The sequence below is a fragment of the Pipistrellus kuhlii genome, unplaced genomic scaffold (assembly GCF_014108245.1).
Source record: "Pipistrellus kuhlii isolate mPipKuh1 unplaced genomic scaffold, mPipKuh1.p scaffold_m20_p_24, whole genome shotgun sequence".
NCBI classification, from domain to species: Eukaryota; Metazoa; Chordata; class Mammalia; order Chiroptera; family Vespertilionidae; genus Pipistrellus; species Pipistrellus kuhlii.
The window spans coordinates 8,708,326-8,727,124 of NW_023425523.1; the positions used below are offsets into that span (position 1 = coordinate 8,708,326).

Genomic DNA, 18,799 nt, shown 5'->3' on the forward strand with positions numbered 1-18,799 from the left:
ATATGGCTCTTGAACAGGCAATCCCATTAATTTCTTATCAGTCACGCTTTCCATCACTGAAGATTTTAATGACTACTTCTATCCCTAGCCCCACTCCCTACTGTAAATTTCCTTGCCAATATTTGAATGTCCATGGTGACAAGGAAGGGCTGCCTCTCAGCTCTTTGGGAGATACCTCAGAAGAGGGCATTGGAGTTCAGCACCCACCCTTCAGTATCTGGCATTGAAGGCAGGTGTTCACTGTTTCAGACCAGAAAAAAGAGAAGGGAGGAGGAAGGAACTAATAATTATTGAAAAATGCCATGTGCCAGGCATATGTTATCTCATTAAATCCCTAAGTAATCTCTTTAAATAGGTGCATTAATACTTTATAGATGGGCAAAACAGAGGCCCTACGTAGTTAAAAAATCCTGTTAAAGGCCATTTTGGCAAAAAACCACATGGAGACCACATACTGGCTTGCAATTTTGTGATCATTTCAGAACAATTTTGAGAGCAAGCCTTTGGGGTCAGAATGCCTTTCTATAATCCTTAAATTGCACCTAATGGCTACTTCAGCCACAGTAACCATAATAAATGAAGATTTATTTCACATACCGAAGTGCATAAAACCTTCAAGAATAGATTACTAAATCTTCTAAACACCATAAGATTGCTCTTTTATAAATGACAGTTTCACAAAGACTCAAAGAGGTTAAGAAAATCTCCCCAGGTTCCTTCTCTCTTGTTACTTTGCTCAGAACACATCTGAACACAAGCCCTGCTCCTCTGAGTCACAGCACCCACTGGACTGAAACTTCTGGGACCCTGGGCTCATCTTGAGGCAGGTCACCTGGGCCAGAGCAGGCCTAGACCTGTTCGGGTGCAGAGCTCTCAGCCCACATCTCTGCACTGGCAGGAGTTCTGCTGAGGCTCACTTTCCCCTCTGTACTCTCTCACCCACCAAGCTCCTGCTCCAGAAATGAGATCTGTTTGGCTAAACAGGACTCCCAGAGGACGTTGTGGGAGTGCTGAATTAGTGTTAACCACATCGCCAGAATGGATGACCAGACAGAAATAACGCAAGCAAACCTGGATTGTCTGTGGAGAAGGATGCACTGTCTGGCAAGCTGCACTAGGGGGCAGTGGGATGCCAAGAAATGCACCACATTCCACTAACCAAGAGCAAATTGTTTACTTTATCTAATTAAATGATGCTCTGCAAATTTAATTTATGAATCTTTCTCTTAGTAGTTTAGGATGCATGTAGAGTCCGTAACTCTATTAACTGGCAGCAGTTTTAGAAATAGGAAAGTTTTTGTAAAAAAAAAAAAAATCAAACACAAAGTAGACATGGCAAAATACTATTCAAAACACCCCTCCACTCGTATCCCACCAACACGCAGTGAAGCAAAAGCTTTACATTTGAGTTCACCGGGCAGCAAGAGAAATTTAGTCTAGAGGCTGACCCTGGGGGAGGAAAGAAAGCAGGGTGCAGACAACCTGATTCATCACACGAGGGTCCCGCAGTGCTCCTACCTGTGGGCGAGTTTGTTTAAGAAAGTTCAAAAAGTTTGGGTTGTAATTAGTAGCGTAGGCCTAGAGAAAGAAAACATTAATCATTTTAGGAAAACTTCCCTGGATGTATCCAGTGGTGAAGGAAGAGGGCTTTGGTCGGGCACACCTCAGACTCCTCAGGAAGTCAGGCTGGCTCTCGCTGCCAGGAGGCATCCCCTGTACTTGTTATTGCTGAGTCTTGCCCTCTAGTAGTCATTGATAAAGTCATTCAAAGGATGCGATGAAGTCATGTATGGACACAATCCATTACCTTTTATTTACTTTACCAGTCTCACCTAATTTGAAGCCTGGCGGGAGGGCGTCTTAACTCAAACACTTACACACTAGTCTCCTAAGGCGAGAAAGCAGTCATGGAAATGCAGACAAGCTGGCTGTCTCATATAAGCCCACTGTCCCAGAGACATAGTGTGGATTGATAACTATTTTTCTTTCATATATTGCAAATTCTCCAAATTTTATTTAGGCATTCCTCTATTCTAATATAATTACAGAAATCCTATCAAAAGCAAGTGAACAGTAGCTTTGGTGTGACTGGATGGAGATTGCTTCCTGCTATTAGAACAAACATCAACTGGTACTAGGAAGGTGATCTGAGGCCAGCACACTCTCCTCTGCTGACTTGGCCCTGGAAGACCCAGGATGGGAGCCCCACCATCCTCTACTGAGGACTCCCCTGAGCCTGACAAGTTGACCAAGATGATCAGCACCTGTATTTGGAGAAGATTTGTGTAAAAGCCCCAAGAAAAAGCACTGCATTGAAGAAGTCATGCTTTGTTAAGAGTTGTTTAACACTGTGCAGATATGCAAACCCGCACTTTATGGCAATACCCTGCTGAAAGGATACCCCTTTTGTGAAGTAGATGTGTGGTCACATGGACAGGGGATTTGTGAACGTCTTTCTCACACTGGGTTTTTCCTTCAAAAGGAGTCTTGGATCTCCATCAGCAAAGGAGTGTTAGTATGGGCCGTTGGCCAGCAAAAGAAATATTTTTATTACATATAACTGGCTGCTGCTATAATTGCATTTGTTAAAAAGGAATTCTAAAGGTAAAATAAGTTGAAAATATAGGTTAAAAGTGGATACATGTTATCCTATATAATAAAACCCTAATATGCAAATTAACCAATGGTGGAAGGACTGGTCATTATGACGCACACTGACCACCTGGGGGAAGATGCTCAATGCAGGAGCTGACCCCTGGTGGTCAGTCCATTTGTAAAATACTTTTCCCTTTAGTAACAATATTATTAACTGATATATTTCTAAATTACTTTAGATCCTTGGAAGAGGGGCAAAATCATGAACACGGGATTTTCATTTAAAATTCTACAGGTTTTTGCACAAAAATAAGACTGCTTTAGGTTCATTTCATGTTAAGCAAATTTACCTTGAGATGCACTACCAATATAAATTTTAGTTAATACTTTAGGAACAGCTTTTTGTCCAGTACACTTAAATTTTCTTGGATGTTCTCTGTCACTGAACCTAAAGCAGTCTTATTTTAGTGCAAAAACTTAAAATATAAAGTTATCAAGACTACATTACAAAATTTACAAAAGCATCCATTAAAAAAAAAAAAAGTAAGGATAGTAGGGTAATATCATGTAAGGAAAAATATCCTGTAAGTAAATTACATCTAAAATTTTTTTACTGTAGAAAATTAATTTTCATTTGTAATGCTAACAGCAAGATACCCATGAAAATCACACGTGGTGTCAAAACAAGCCAAAGGAAAATCGTTTGGGCAAAAATAAAAAGAATCCCAAGTCAATTTTATAGAAAAAATTCCTTTATTAACTTTTGGAATATGTTTGTATATTTTCAAAAAACTACTCCAAGACCATGGGAGTTCCTGCAACAGAGAGGAGTTGTCAGGTCTGCTCCAACCACAAAGACAAGAGGAGAAACAGCCCAGAGATGGAAGACGCTAAAGATGCATGGCCACGCTAGTAGTCAGCAGCTGTGCGTTGCTGCAGGTTGCCCAGGATCAAACCAGAGAGGGTCAGACCTGCATTGCCACCATCTGTCCATCATCCAGATGTCATTGCTGGCATGTACAAATAAGGAACTACAATATTTGACATTGAAACTGGGTCTCAGAACTGTTGGACACTGAAATTGGAACTCAAACGTTTTTTGTTATTATATGTTTATTTCTAGTCTGCAGTTGCAAGATTTTTCAAAGAAAAGAAATGGGGAAAAAGTAGTTATAGAGATAAAGAGCCATTGAACAGACTGTCAAACTATAGCGGGAAGGCAAGGGAAGTTGGGGGCAGTGGGGGAGGGGAGGGCAGCTGTAAGAGATCAACTGAAGGACTTGTATGCATGCATATAAACATAACCAATGGATATAAGACATGGGGGTAAGGGAATAGGTGAAGGCATATGAGGAGGTAGGGGAGGCTGGGGGGAGGTCAAAAGGGGAAAAAAGGAGACATATGTACTATCGATACCATTTGTAATCCTTCAAACAATAAAAAAAATAAAATTCTACAGGTACCTAATATGTGGAGCTCTGGTAGAGAATGTGAGAGTGTGGCACCTGGAGCAGGTCAGTCAGAGAAATCAACCCATCATCAACATGAAAAGATACCAATTAGAGCCAAAAAGAAGTGCAGAGTTGATGAAGAAGACAGTGAACTCTGAGGAGCCACACAGAGGACTGGGCACCAGACAAATTTTCATTAGAAATGGGACCTGTTTACTTGGCTTCAAAATATTAAGAAGTGGATCAGATGTTTGGTACTTGGATTGTGAATATTATGAATCTCGGTCTAAAATCAGATGTCAGGTAGGGCCAGTTCTTAAAAATGAAAGCAAAATGATGAAGTTTGTTTTTGGTAGAGAGCCTTAGAGCACCCCTCTCTCAGATAAGATAACAAACCCCGGGCCTGCTGCTTGCTATGTTCTGACTCCCCTAAATCCCCTTAAAGGACTTTCCAGAATCCAGATCCCCTTTCTCCTGGGTAGAATAAAATTTACCCTCATCCCCTTTTTCAGCTCAGGACCTTAATAGTTGATTTTGGCGACTGGATAATTAACTATCACCCAAAGTTTTAGTGAAGAGAAAAAATAAAGACTTGTAAAATGATTATTTCTCTCCATGCTATCTACATTTTCTAAAAGGGATGCCGGTGATTCTTGGACTAACTCAAAGGGTTGTCCGGTAAATGACACTTTAGGCAGAAGTCTGGGCCGTGGAAAAGGCTCCCCAAGAATCCTCCCATCTAAACAACTTCCTAGTTTCCCCATGTGCCTGACATAGAGTAGCATTCAATAAATGTTTCTTGAACGTGGCAGCCAAAACCACACATTGAAGAGAATTTTTACACATGTTTAGTATGGGAACACCAACTAAGTATGTGGCATTTTATCAGCTACACTCAGAACTTTGGAAGAAACCATGTCTCTGAATCACCAAGCATTTCCATTAAAGAAAGAGTGTATTCCTTGGATACTTACTAGTAGACAACACTTCAATGTCTTATATCCATTCATTGAGGAGAATCAGCAGTCTTGAAGCATCCTTACTGTGCATGTTTTCCTTGTAATCATAAATATTGAATGTGATCCCTAATTAAAAGCACTGAAGTTCTTGTGAAAAGATGCAGAACTCTGAAGTGATATCAAATTCTGCACTTAGTTTCTTAGCCAAATGACCTTGGGGCTACCATTGTGACTCAGTTTTGTCATTTATAAAAGTGGATGTAATAATACAACCTTCCAAAGGTGATTGAAAGGCATCTAGATTCATTTTGTAAATTGAAAGTTTTATGAAATAGTAATATATGCAAAAATATTCTAACTTCCCTTAGAAAATTCTGCAAAACAGGTTAAAGAGGTGATTACTTATGTAATTTTGAATTTGGATACGTCATGAGGATCTTCTGTGGACAAGTTAACCTCTGAGTTAGGCTCCTTGTTTTTCTTTCGTGTTTCAGAGTCCTTGGCCCATCCCACCAACCCAGCACATGAGCCTAATTCTGTTTGCTCCATGCATCAGAGAGTTTTAAGACAGCTATTAAAACACCACATGGAAAAGCTTTGTAGGGAATTCTACTCCACAGAGAAACCACAGAAACCACTACACACCTTAACTATCTCCCCACCCCCACGAGTTGGCTAAAATTATGGGCTCCATTATGTTAGTGCAATCCAACCAGTTTTATTGCTCGGAGCAAAATCTGAGGTCCAAAAATGAACTTCAGAACATGAAAAGTAAGGCAAACCTCAAAGGAAAACAAGCTTCTTTGGGTTTTCAAACAAATATTACATATCAGAGACATTTTTCTAACAGAGAAGATCAAGCGAAGCCAAGAGGAGTCCTGCTAATTGCTACACAAATGTAAAATTGGAATCAGGGACTCATCCCCAAAAAGATCTCTTTTCATCATCAGATATTAAAGGCTACACACTTTCATAAACTCCTTCCTCAGACTAGGACCCTCTTGGGCCTTCCTCTAGTCTCCAAGTGTTGAATTACCATCTTCCATGTGAAAATTAAGATAAATTTTCAGGATTCACTATTATCTTACTAGTTACCCTATTATAGCCTTTTTCTCCCCCCCCCCCCCCACATACCTTCATTTCTCTAATTTAAATGTCATTTATCCACTAAGCATTGTTGTATAGTCCATGAATCTGTATAGTCTTGGTACTAGGCCTACTCAGAGGAAACAAAATAGCCAACCAATACTCTTTCTAATGAGCCAGCCATACTCATAGCTGCTGCTTGGCTAATTATGTCTCATGAACAATCGTTTTCTTGCAATTAATACAAGTGTCCTCACTCATTTGTTTATTACAAAGCCCCTAATTCCTGCATCTATTTGACAGAGTACAGAATATGCGATGATACTTCTGACAGCTACAAGTGTATAAGACTGTCCTGATTACAAGTACTCTATCCCATGCTCCCCAAAATTCAATAAAACATCTAAGAAATGCCAATATTTTGGTAACCAAATTACATCCTTTATATTGTCTTTAATATTACCTGGAAACCAGGCAAAAATTATTTGTTTGACAATCTATTCTAATTTTTAGGTCAAAAACTACTATTTGCAAATTAGAATGTGGGAAAGAATGTGTATCCAAGGATGATCCTGGGGCAGTGTCAGTCAGATCTTCTAGATCCCTGAGTTTGGATCATGCCAGTAGGCAATGGTGGAGTCTTTCCAAACACTCCCTGGATGGCCTCAGGAAAACTCAGAGGGTGCATGCAGAGTAAGAAGAAAGGTAGGAAATCCACACCTTGCCTCAATTCAACAAGAAAAGGAGCACTTTAACCTGACAAGTATTTGTTAAATTACTATGATTAAAGGTCGATAATGGAACAAATGGCAAAAGATATACAAATATGACTAAGGGAGTTTAAAAGTAAGCAAAGTGACTTCAAAATAAGTGCCTTAAAAGACCTTCTCATGTGCAGGATATTTAGTATCAGTCACTCTGACTGGCCCATCAAGGGAGTTAGACGTGCTGTCTCCAGAGCTGGTTCTGTGTAGCGATCCTGACTTTTCCAGCTGCTCCAAGAAGGCCAGATGACCTGTCTCTGAGTGAGGATGTTGGAATAAGACCCCCATTGACAAGTGAAGGGTAAAAAGTATTGATCTATATCAGTGTTTCCCAAAGTGTGGTACGCATACCCCCAGGGGTACAGGAAGAGTTTGGTAGGGGTACGCGTTGCACCGGAGTTTGGTGGGGATATCCACTTCACCATGCTTAGCTGCGCCTAATTCTACGTTCTCTTGAGTACAAGGGGTACTCAGCGTTACCAAAATTATAGAAAGGGTACACAAATGTCAAAAGTTTGGGAAACACAGATCTATATCAATCAATCCTAGCAAACGGGCTGATTAAAGTGTGGATGGGTGGATGAGGCAGTTCCTGAGATGCCTTTCCTAGAATGCTTGTGATTTTCCTCAGACTTCTTCTGAGCTGTCACAACTTTGGAGAAGGATTTCTTAGGAGGCAGAAAGAAGGTGAGATGGAGGAAAGCCAGGAGGGAAGGTGTCTCTGTAGCTGAGGGAGTGGTATATGTCCTTAAACAGGTGAGAAGGTTACCAGTGACCTTAGCAAGCGCAGTTCCATGTGAGTGAAACCTCTTCCTGCTCATTCCTTCACTCCTGCGATCCTGTCCACCCTCATAATTCACACATCTCCTTTGCAATATGAACCTCATTTAAGAACCATGTGACCAAATATTCCAAGTTAATGATTATGATAAATTTCAAGCCATAGATCTGGCAGTGGTTATTATTTTTTTCCAATTACTCAGGTACATGGAGTCTATTTATTGGTTACATCAGGGCAGTAATTCATTGTAATTATTCTTCTCCTACTGATTCCCTAATACAGTCCTTACAATAGCTCTTTCAGTGGTGCAATGAATATAGCACTGGATTTAGTATCAGATTATTAGTCCTGATTCTAACCACATGGAGTTGGGAAAACACTCAAGTATTCAGAATCTGGACCTTAGCAAAATAATTCAGCGGAGTCATTCGTTCATTCATCCAACATTAACTGAGGAGTTACTATGTTCCAGACTTTGAAATGGTCTTAGAAATAGAATGCATATGCATAAGGCATAATCACTATTCTTAAAACTGCACCAGCTTGGGGAAGAAAATACAGGAATAAAGGTAAAAACAGATTACAGGTAAAAGTATTTCATAGCTACAAAGCAAAATATCTATTTCTATTATTATTTTATTTGCCCTAATTTATTCAATAAGAAGTAATGTTTACTATTTGGGTAGCTATGTTGTATGTTTTACCCTAGGAACGGAGAAAGCAAAAATGAATGAGATAAGAGCAACTAAAGGAAATGAACCAAATCTGTATATCTCACCATGGACAGACTTTAAAATATAAGACTAAATAAAAAAAGACAAGTTTTATAAGTGTAATTTATAAGTGTAATTATGGAACTATTTGTGTAAATTTTAGAAACCATACAGTAAATAATATGTATTATTCATTGATAGAGACTAACAGCTACAAGGGCAGAGAGAATATGCATGAAATTCATGATAGTGTTTGCGTCTAGGAAGGGAGAGAAAATGAATGGAATACAGAATGGAGGTAGGGACAAAGTGTTTTTTAATTGATTACAGTGTTTATTTAATAAAATAATTAGCAATTTTTAATGATGGCACACAGATGCTTGTTGTTATCCTTTTGTGCTTTTCTGTACTTAAAAGAGTATTGGAAAGAAGTCTCTGCTCTCAAGACCCACAGTCCAGTAGGGAAAAGAGGTGAATGAATAGTCATGATGTAAGGTGACAGGCATTTGGCTAGACCTCATCTCTCCCTGTATCCTAGAAAAAAGTCTCATGGCAGGTGCCACCTGAAGGACTGTGGAAGGAGTCCTCTGACAATGTCTCCTAATTATCCAGTTTCTGTCTACACAGTGGCTTGACTAGCATCTCAGAAGAGCAAGGCTTTCTTGCTTAGATTTCCTACCCCTTTTACATTTTCATCTCAATACATTCTCCCCCAATCTTAAGAACCAGCTCCTTTTTCTTGGGCTTTTGTACCAGAGAAAATGACCCACTTTCCTTTGACCTCTTTTACCACTCTGTTTCTTCAATTCTCCCATCTCTCCTGCTCCAGTTTTCAATCCCATTCTCCCCTCCCCTCTCTATTCTCTTTCACACATACTAGTACATAGGCTATCTGCACTGAATCCCATTCTCTCCCTAATTATTTCCCACCCTTGGGTGAAGGCAAAAAGAAGGAAGGTTAGAAGAGTATTCGTCTTAGAAATTATGGGAGGTGAAAAGAAAACTAAAATAGAGAGGGAGAAAGTAATAAGAATCCCTGGCCAATTTGATATTAGCAGAGGTTCAAGGATGATTTCTAACTTCAATGAATAGGATAGTAGGCGTTTGTTGTTTGTTTTGTTTTGTTTTTATCTTTATTGTTGGGACTATTACAGATTGCCCCCCCCCCTTTTTTTTTTGAGAACATGTGTAACATCCTTATGGAAATATATATGAGTAATTATTATAATAGGAAATTTTTACATCAGGTTAAATATATTCCCCCGTTCTTCTATACACTTTATTTGATTTTCATGCCATTCCAAAAATATAGTAATCATACTGATTAATAATTTAATTACTAAACAGCTCCTCCTTTTTGAGTACCTACTAGTCCTCCCTTTAGCAATGTTATCTGAGCCCCTCAATATGTCAGGTGTTGGCAGTATATCAGTGAGCAAACTAATTTCTGCCCTCCTGAAATTCCCTCAGATAGATGGAAACAGACAATAATGAGATAAATGTAAAGTAGAAGGCCAGGAACCAAATCAAGGTAGATGGACAGAGGGTGGTGATGTAATTTAACCAGGGTGGCCAGGGAAGGAGATACTTGAACAGAATCCTAAAGGAAGGGAGGGAGTGGCTATCTCAGGAAGGATCATCCTGGGCCAACAGCACAGCAAAAGCCATGGCTCCGAGATGGCAATGTGCTTTCTGATAGATTTGAAGATCAGCAAAAAGGCCAGTGTGGTTATAAAAGACAGAGTGAAAGGGGAGTGACAGGAGATAGGAGATGAAGTCGGAGTGGCTGGCAGAGGCCCACACACACAGGGTCTTAAAAGACCTAAAGGCCTAAAGGCTATGATGGAGCATTTGGATTTTCCTCTAAGTCAGATGCTTTAAGAGAACCACTCGGGATGAAGTGACAAGACTCCAGGGCAACAAGAGTGGGAGAAAGAGAAGTTTCAGAGCTTATGAGCTACCTGCAGTTTAGGCAGGAAAAGATGGTGGCTTGGATTAGGGGGAAGCAATACAGGTGATGCCAAGAACAAAGATTTTAGATAGAACCAATAGGATTTACTAAAGATTGATTATGGGGTGCAGAAAAAAAGAACACAATGAATGCAATGTTTTTGGTACTAGTAACTTGCTGGGTGAATGGTGTCACCATTCAATGAGAAGGTGAAGACTTGCTGAGGATCAGGTGCGAAGGGGAAATTCTGGGGTTTGGGTCTAGATGTGTGAAGTCTAAGATACAGTGTGTTAGATGCCTTGAAATCTTCTTAACAATCTTTTTAATGTCTGTAAGGGAGGTATGACCACAGTCCTTGTTTTATGGCTACAAAAACAAATGCTTTAAGATTTTCTTCAATTTAAGTTCTGAGGACCAATAGATTGTGACTAATTCTGGGGCTCAAGAGAGAAAACAGGCCAGAACGTTGAGACAGTAAATACAGTCAATGAAATTGATTCAGCAAGCCACTATGTGCCTATCACGATTAGGTGCTATAACCAGGAGGGAGGGAATTAAAAATATTAACCTTTTGCTATCCTTGAAGCAATTTGCAGAGATAGAACACTGAAACAGTTGGGCCACAGCTCAAATAAAGATAGTGTTAACGATAAAATCACGGAAGTAGTTTAAGTAGAAGAAAAGTCAGTCAGGGCCAGAATGATGTTGACTTGAGCTCCTTTTTGGAAGATAGGGGGTGATTTTTAATGAGGAAAAGTCACATGGAGGTGGGAGATTTTCAAGCCAGGAAACTTCATGGGTATAGTCAGTGTGTGCTTGAGGGTACTACAGAGAGCATCATATTGGAATAGAATATAATAAAATAAAGATGCATGAGCAGAGAAAGACCAATTAGGCAGGGCTGTGAAACCAGACAGAACATCTTGGATTTTGTCTTTTGGGTAACTGGGAGCCACTGATGGTTTCTATACCTAGAACTGAAGCATGGTTAACATTCACCATTTCTTACCTAACATTTTCCCCAGATGTTGCCAAACTTATATTGGAAACACATTTTATTTATATTTAATATTTTTCATTTTTAATAAAAATGATCACATGTAATATCTAGGTAGATATTTTGACATACTAATTCCCTTTGGTTCCAAACTTATTCAAATAATACACTTTTGTCCAAAAAGAGAAATTATAATGTGAGGTTATGAAAAGTCCATTTCCCTCTTAACATTGCTCCTAGCAACTCCGTTGTTTTCATTGGCTTTTATTAAAACAACCCTTGTGTGAACTGGCAATTTGTTTTGTAAATATCAATGAAAGTATATTTCAGAAAACACAGTAATAAAAACCAACCCAATTTCAGAAATACACTAGCTGCCAGACATCAGTCTTCAGCTCGTATTATAAGTATTTCCAGTAAGTCTTAAATACACATTAACATGAGAAATAGCTTACTGTTTAAGATTTAAAAAAAAAAAGTTGAAAAATCCTTCACTGCCCCTCAAAATTGTTCAAGGGTTCTGTCAAAAAAAAAAATGTAGTTCCCTTTTTGATAAACTTTATTTATAATTGCCCAAGCACTTCAACTCAATTAAACATCTATACTAATAAAAGGGTAATATGCTAATTATACCGGATGTCCCTCCAGACAAAGCCACAGTGGAGGTGGTGGAGGCTGAAGCAGAGGCAGTTTTGGGCGACCAGGCCAGCGGTGGAGGACAGTTAGGGGAAATCCAGCAGGCAGGCAGAGTGGTTAGGGGTGATCAGGCAAGCAGGCAGGTGAGAGGTTAGGAGCCAGCAGTCCCAGATTGTGAGAGGAATATCTGACTGCCAGTTTAGGTCTGATACTGCAGTCAGACATCCCTTGAGGGGTCCCAGATTGGAGAGGGTGCAGGCCAAGCTGGGGGACCTCCCCCATCATGCACGAATTTTGTGCACCAGGTCTCTAGTGTTTCCATAAAAACCTATTTCGACTCAGTTTATTATCATCCTTGTATCTATACATTCTATAAAAATTTTATATATATAAAATATTTTGGATATTAATATTTCAACACCTATCTTGAATCCTTATCCAATTCTAAACCTTTATAGGAATTATAAGCTTTGTTCAAGAACTCCAAGGAAACTCTATTTCAAGTGTGCACAATTTAGCTTATTGTCACTAAGCCATATTTAACTCCAAAAAATATTATTCCTCAACTGAAGTATAAGAAGGAGGAACTATTAACTAAATATGTTTTAATTGATTTCAGAGAGGAAGGGAGAGGGAGAGATAAAAACCATCAATGATGAGAACCATTGAGCAGCTGCCTCCTGCATGGCCACTCAATCAAACCATGACCTCACAGATCATAGGTCTATGTTCAACCACTGAGCCATGCTGCCATCCAACTAAGTATTTTAAAGAACTTTTATTTGAATGCCTCTTGGTTGGCAGGTGAAGTGTCTGGGAGAAGTGAAATGAATCTGCACAGTTCTTTTCAGGGCACTGTCATGTCATCCTATATATCTTCTGGGATGAGTTTTTCATCTTCATAGCAAGCCTCTGAAGTGGATATTATTATCTCCATTGGCAGGAGGAAAATAAGTCTCAAAGAAGGTAAGAAGTTGCTCTAGGACAACCATTATTCATTTCAGAATCAGAATTCAGGACCTAGGTCTGCCAGGACTATCTATTGCAACTCACTGCTTCCTTCACATGTCTGTGCTGCAGTGAGGAGACTGTTTGCCTGGAGCAATTTAATTTGATGCTTAGATGAGGCCAGATTAAAGAAGATGAGAAGCCATGATGATTAGTTTGAGATTGCAGATGGTCACTGATAGTCTGTGAGCTGGGAGTGAGCATGGTGTGAAAAGTGTTTAGGAAAAATAAATTGCTCATTGGTTTTATACACAGGAACAGATGTTTCTATAGTGAGTATAGCTACAGGATCCATGTAAAATATCAGGAATCAAAAAATGAAGGCATGAGGTAGAATGAAAGCATGGAAACAGAGAACAGATTGCAGTGAGAAACAGTAAAGGAAAAATCAAGAGGACTTAGAAGCAGACTAAATGATTCATAGATGACCTCTGACTCATAGATGAGCTTTAGTGACTGTGAGAATTATAGTGCCTTAGTTTAGGATCTTACTTAGGAACTTTGAAAGCAGTCAACTACCTAAAGCAATCAAGTGATTGCTCAGTCAAGAAGAAACCTCATTTGATAAGATAGAAAAATTGGTGATACTTCTTTAAACTCATCCCAGAAGATATATAGGATGACATGACAGTGACTGGAGACTTGAAAGACAGAGGTGGCCTAAGATTTTTATGAGCCAGGTTTTGGCAGGCATGACCAGAAAATGCAGTATACCTCCAGGTAGCAGAAGTCACATTTCTGAACTATTTTTTAGAGATAGGAAAACAACTTTTTCCTAATCAAGACACTCACATTTTTATTTGTCCTGCTTAAGTGATCTCAGAAAGAAGCCAGAAAGTTGAAATAAAAAGAAAATGCTAAAACCTGTCTCTCTTCCAAATGTTGTTTGAGATAGAGGATAACAAATAGAAGGATAAAATCTAGTTTCATGTAAAAGCAGTACACTTTCCATATTTATTTACTGGTTTTAAGCAACACTTTGATCTCAAATTTAGGTGCTAATCAAGCAACCTTTCAATATACATTCCCTAAATAACTGTTCTATTATAATAATATCTATCTCATAATACTATTTTGGGGATTTACATAAGATCAAATATGTAAAATTTTGTTTGATTGCAAGGCTTATATAAAATGCTATAATTGCATTTCATAACTTAATCTTCTATTAAGGAGGAACGAATGACTAGTGAGAAAATCTACTATCTGATCCCTCATGTGCTAAATCTGGATTTTGCACTGGATTTTGAAATGCTTGGGTCCTCAGTTTTATAAAAGGGACAGGTTAGCTAGATGCCCTGGGAATCTCCAGTACTGAGTATTGTGAAGAAAAGCCCTACCATGTACAGCATCAGCTTGTGTCTTAGATGCAAATATTACTACCTTTATGAAAAGAGGAAACACATTAATAATAAAAACAAAGAAATCAGGGAAAGACCTCATGAATCTCAGTAAGGTCACATCAATATATTATAATACATTTTTCAAATATTTAAAAACATGTAGAGATTTATGTTAAATAAGAATTAAAGGCTTAAATCAAGAAGTAGAGTATCCAGTTCCTTAAATTGGGGGTTAGGGACCAGGCATTATCATTGCAAAATGAAATTAGAGCATTTGGAACAGTGAGACTGGTAGGTGAAGGGGTGGATAGATTGTCACATGTTTTTTTCCCCCCTTTTACTTTTTTTTTTTTTTAAACATATTTTATTGATTTTGTACAGAGAGGAAGGGAGAGAGATAGAGAGTTAGAAACATCGATGAGAGAGAGAGTCATTGATCAGCTGCCTCTTGCACACCCCCTACTGGGGATATGCCCACAACCAAGATACATGCCCTTGACCGGAATCGAACCCGGGACCTTTCAGTCCCCAAGCTGACGCTCTATCCATTGAGCCAAACCGGTCTCGGCCCCCCCTTTTACTTTTTAATGTTTTCTGTGGTGGGTCACAGTAAAGAAGTATAATTGCTATGCCAATGATTGGTCTCACAAGTTATGGCTGTCTTTTTGGTATACATGAAAGTAAGATCCTAAACTAAGAAACATGAAAAGAAATAACTATCCTTCACTAATCTGAAAATACAAAAATATTTAACAATTAAAATTAGCAAAATTCCAAGCCAAACTCAATATGTGTTATATATAAATCAACCCAAACTATTGGGAAACCCTGGAATTCTGAAAAAGGTATTTGGGGACAAAAGTCAATAATATTTTTTTAAAAAAGGATTTGTAGTTGGCTTATGGATACTCTAGTATTCTCTATGTTGGTATCATGCTACCACTTAAAATAGATAACATCATGAGGTTCCTTTCCTCTATGATGACATGTAAGTTCTGACCATAACACAAAATTCCAATTAAAGCATATAGTTAAGCTATTTTTATTTATTTTTAACCCTCACATGAGAATATTTTTTAATTTATTTTAGAGAGAGAGGAAGGGGGAAAAAAATAACTCTATAGGAACTTTGAAAGCAGTCAACTACCTAAAGCAATCAAGTGATTGCTCAGTCAAGAAGAAACCTCATTTGATAAGATAGAAAAATTGGTGATACTTCTTTAAAGTCTAGCATATCTCAATATGAACATGAGATCAAAATGACTATTGATTTAAATTATTCAATCAGTTAATTCTAAAATCTAGCTTATAGAAAACTTAGAGATAGGATCTCCTTCCTCCACCTCTCAACACACACACACACACCATATATTGGAGCACTAATTTACATGAGTAGCAACGATATGAAGAGAAAATCTCTGAGAACTGAAGCAATAACATTTTTTTGAGCACCAACTATGTGTGAAGCACTTTACTAAGCTCTGTGGGTAAGGAATTCACACATCCACAGTAATCTTTAAACCGAATTCAGAGTCTATTACATTGGTGGTTAAGGCATGCCTCTGGGCTTTGGCCTGTTGGGTTAATCTGGGAATTTTCCTCTTGGCTCAGACATGAAACCAAGATGAGAAAAAAATATGAGCTGAGGTGGAATGCTGTTGTCATCCTCCTGCAATAAAAAAAAAAAAAACATGTATTCCAACAAATTGAAGAAGTTCACTCTTTGTAGTTGAAACTGCATATTACTTTGAGTTCGAATTCTTTCTATTAATATATAAGATTTATTGAAATTATATTGTTTGAGCAGGATCAAGAAGGCAGAATATTATTTCAGGTTTTCAAGCCATAAGGAAAAATAGTGCCTTTAGGTTTTCCATTCAACTAGGAAAATTATAGCTTCTTATTTGCAACACTAAAGCTAATGCAGTGTCAGCACCTCCATCACACTCCGTTGTTCAGCAGTTTATAACTCAAGCAGAAATGTTCCCTCCAGCCCAAAGTTGGCCTATCGATCGCAGAGAAAAATGGGGGAAATTATTTTGGCTAGAAAAACAAAAGAGAGGGTGCTTTTACAGGGTATTTTGGAAAATATCTTTAAGAATTTGAGACTATAAAGGGAATTACTGAGTTGACACCCTTTTTTCCTAAAGTTACAGAAATAACCAAAAATTACATGATGCCATGTCAGCATCAGCAGTATCTTTACTTTCATGGAAGTCTTCATCAGGTAGAATTATGTATCAAACAGAATTACTGTTTATAGAGAAAAAATACACTATTATAGTGGAAAATAAGGACAAATAAGTAGAAATTTCTCACAAAAGCCATCATAAGTCTTTAGTTATATTTTTCCTTCAAATACCACCTCTCTACTGAACTGTACACATACATAAAAAAAATAAAAGAAAAATATTTTTTTCCAATTGAAAAAAATATGTTAGAATGGCAGGCTGGAATTCCCCAAATCAATTTTCCTCCTTTCAAATATTATCTTGGACTTAGAATAATATACATAGTGTTGAAGTGGATTTCCAGTGGCAGGTGACAAAAAGTATTGGGCTGTCTAACCCCCTGGAGGAGGGTGGGGAGCTAGAGGGTTCTGGGTGCGATGCAATTTGAACTCATGTGGCCGGTGGGTTAGAGATTGCCTGTTGCCTCTGCATCATCCCATGAGTGTAACAACCAATCCTTCATCACTCTGATCTCGTGCAGTGCCTTCAAACTACATCCAGTCTCTGATATCCTGGTACCTGGGCATCACATAAGAAAGGCATTGCTTCCTATGAGTAGAAGGCTTACTTGTACTGAATAAGTATGTGTTCTTAGGCTCAGCACGAGTTAGTTTTCACCCAGCATTTATTAAAACCTCACGGTAGGACAGGCTACCGTCATCTGACAGGTTGGATGTTCTCCAGATGAAAGGAGGAAGTGACAGTTCATAAAGACAACTTCAGGACACCGTGGAGGGCCATCCGGGTGACTTCACGAAAGGATCCTGGAGTGTCAGCGGCACCTCTTCCCCTCCAGGCTCTGTTTGAACTCGCACTGACTCCCCTCTTGTTTCCTTAACACCCACTCTGTCAAACACTCCCTGCGGAGCGGACCCTGAGTTTTGGATCAGAAAGGACCGGGCCTGGGGAGGGGTACCAGGTCAGGTTTTCCAAGGGGCATCTGTGGGGTCTGGAAGGGAGGGCCAGCGGGCTGTGTGGCCTGGAGGGTCAGATGGGTGAGGAGAACTCAGGGACGCGCTCACCTGATTGAAGTTCGCAGCGATGAGCGATGGTTCCCACGCCTTAGCATTGGTGCTGGCCGGCCCCCCTTTGTCTTTCTTGGGTGCCATGCACAGGGCGGTGGAGCTCTGGCCTCTGAATTAGGATCAGGCCCAGAGCAAGCGTCCCTGCTGCCCTGGTAACCGAAGCACAACTGCCCGTTTCTTAACCCCCTGCAGCTCCCCTCCCCAAACCGGTTTAAAAGTGTTCCTGTCAACCGCTTCCGTCACCATAGCAACCGAGTCTCCCAGCTGGAGCAGCTCCCAGATGGGACTCCCAGCGCCTCTAGTTAAATCTTTGGTTTTTAAGCAAGAGACCTGGACCCGGGGAGGAGATGATGAGGGCTGCTCAGGCTGCTTTCCTTACTCGCGTGGACCCTCTGCTGCTTCTTGGAGCCTTCTCTAGTATGAGGCATTGTCTAGAAACTCAAAACCCCTGGAGTCCTGTCCATGTCTTCTCCACCAAGATTCCTTCCCTCCTGGATAACCTGGAATGGAGAACTGACCCCTCAGGCGGTGACCCACGCTCTCAGCTGCCCACAGTGTTTCCTTTTATGGGCCACATTTTCCCCTTCAACCTCTAATCTCTGCTTCAGTCCTGGTTCTATCTCCCAGGGCCTTCCTACACTGGGGTCATCTCTTCTCTGCAAGATCCTTCACATAACTGAAGAGATTGGTCTCTTTCTAAATCTTCTCTGCCTAATCAGACCCAGTTTATTTATTTATTTTTGGGGGAACTGAACAAAAGACAGTCTTTATAACAGACACCTAAATACCGGCAGTCAGACATCTCCCAATGGCTTTGGGACTGCAAGAGGGTGCAGGCTGGGCTGAGGGAGAGCCCCCCCCCCCCCCCCCCAGTGCATGAAATTTGTGCACTGGGCCTCTAGTAATGCTAATAACAACAGCTCTTGTTTCTTGGGCACTGGTTGCATCCTATGTAACACAGTCCTATTGCTCAATTCTTGCAACAACCTGAATTCTCACAGGATATCACTGACGCCACCAGGATTAAAACCCAGTTATTAACTTAATCCCAAGTCCAGTGCAGTTAACCTCAACACTACCACCTACCACTGTGTCAGATCCTCCAAAATAACAGCTGCCCCTTTTATTTTTTTATTGCAATGAGACAAATTTGAGAATAAAATTTCTGATGCATGAGGATGCCAGAGTGTTGGTACCGGAAAGAGGTTTTCCTGACCATCTCCATAGCAACCACCTGGACTGCCACTGAGTCAATTATC

The 18,799-nt window shown here is 39.6% G+C and overlaps 1 protein-coding gene across 1 annotated transcript in view; it reads right to left on the minus strand.

Moving 5' to 3' along the window:
• Positions 1-17,714, minus strand: part of SPAG17 (sperm associated antigen 17) — a 126,373-nt gene extending 108,659 nt beyond the window's left edge. The window contains exon 1 of the mRNA XM_045586966.1: positions 17,538-17,714. Coding sequence (XP_045442922.1) covers positions 17,538-17,624 — 87 coding nt within the window. The 5' untranslated portion in view covers positions 17,625-17,714. The remainder of the gene's footprint in view (positions 1-17,537) is intronic.
• Between the last annotated feature and the right edge of the window lie 1,085 nt (positions 17,715-18,799).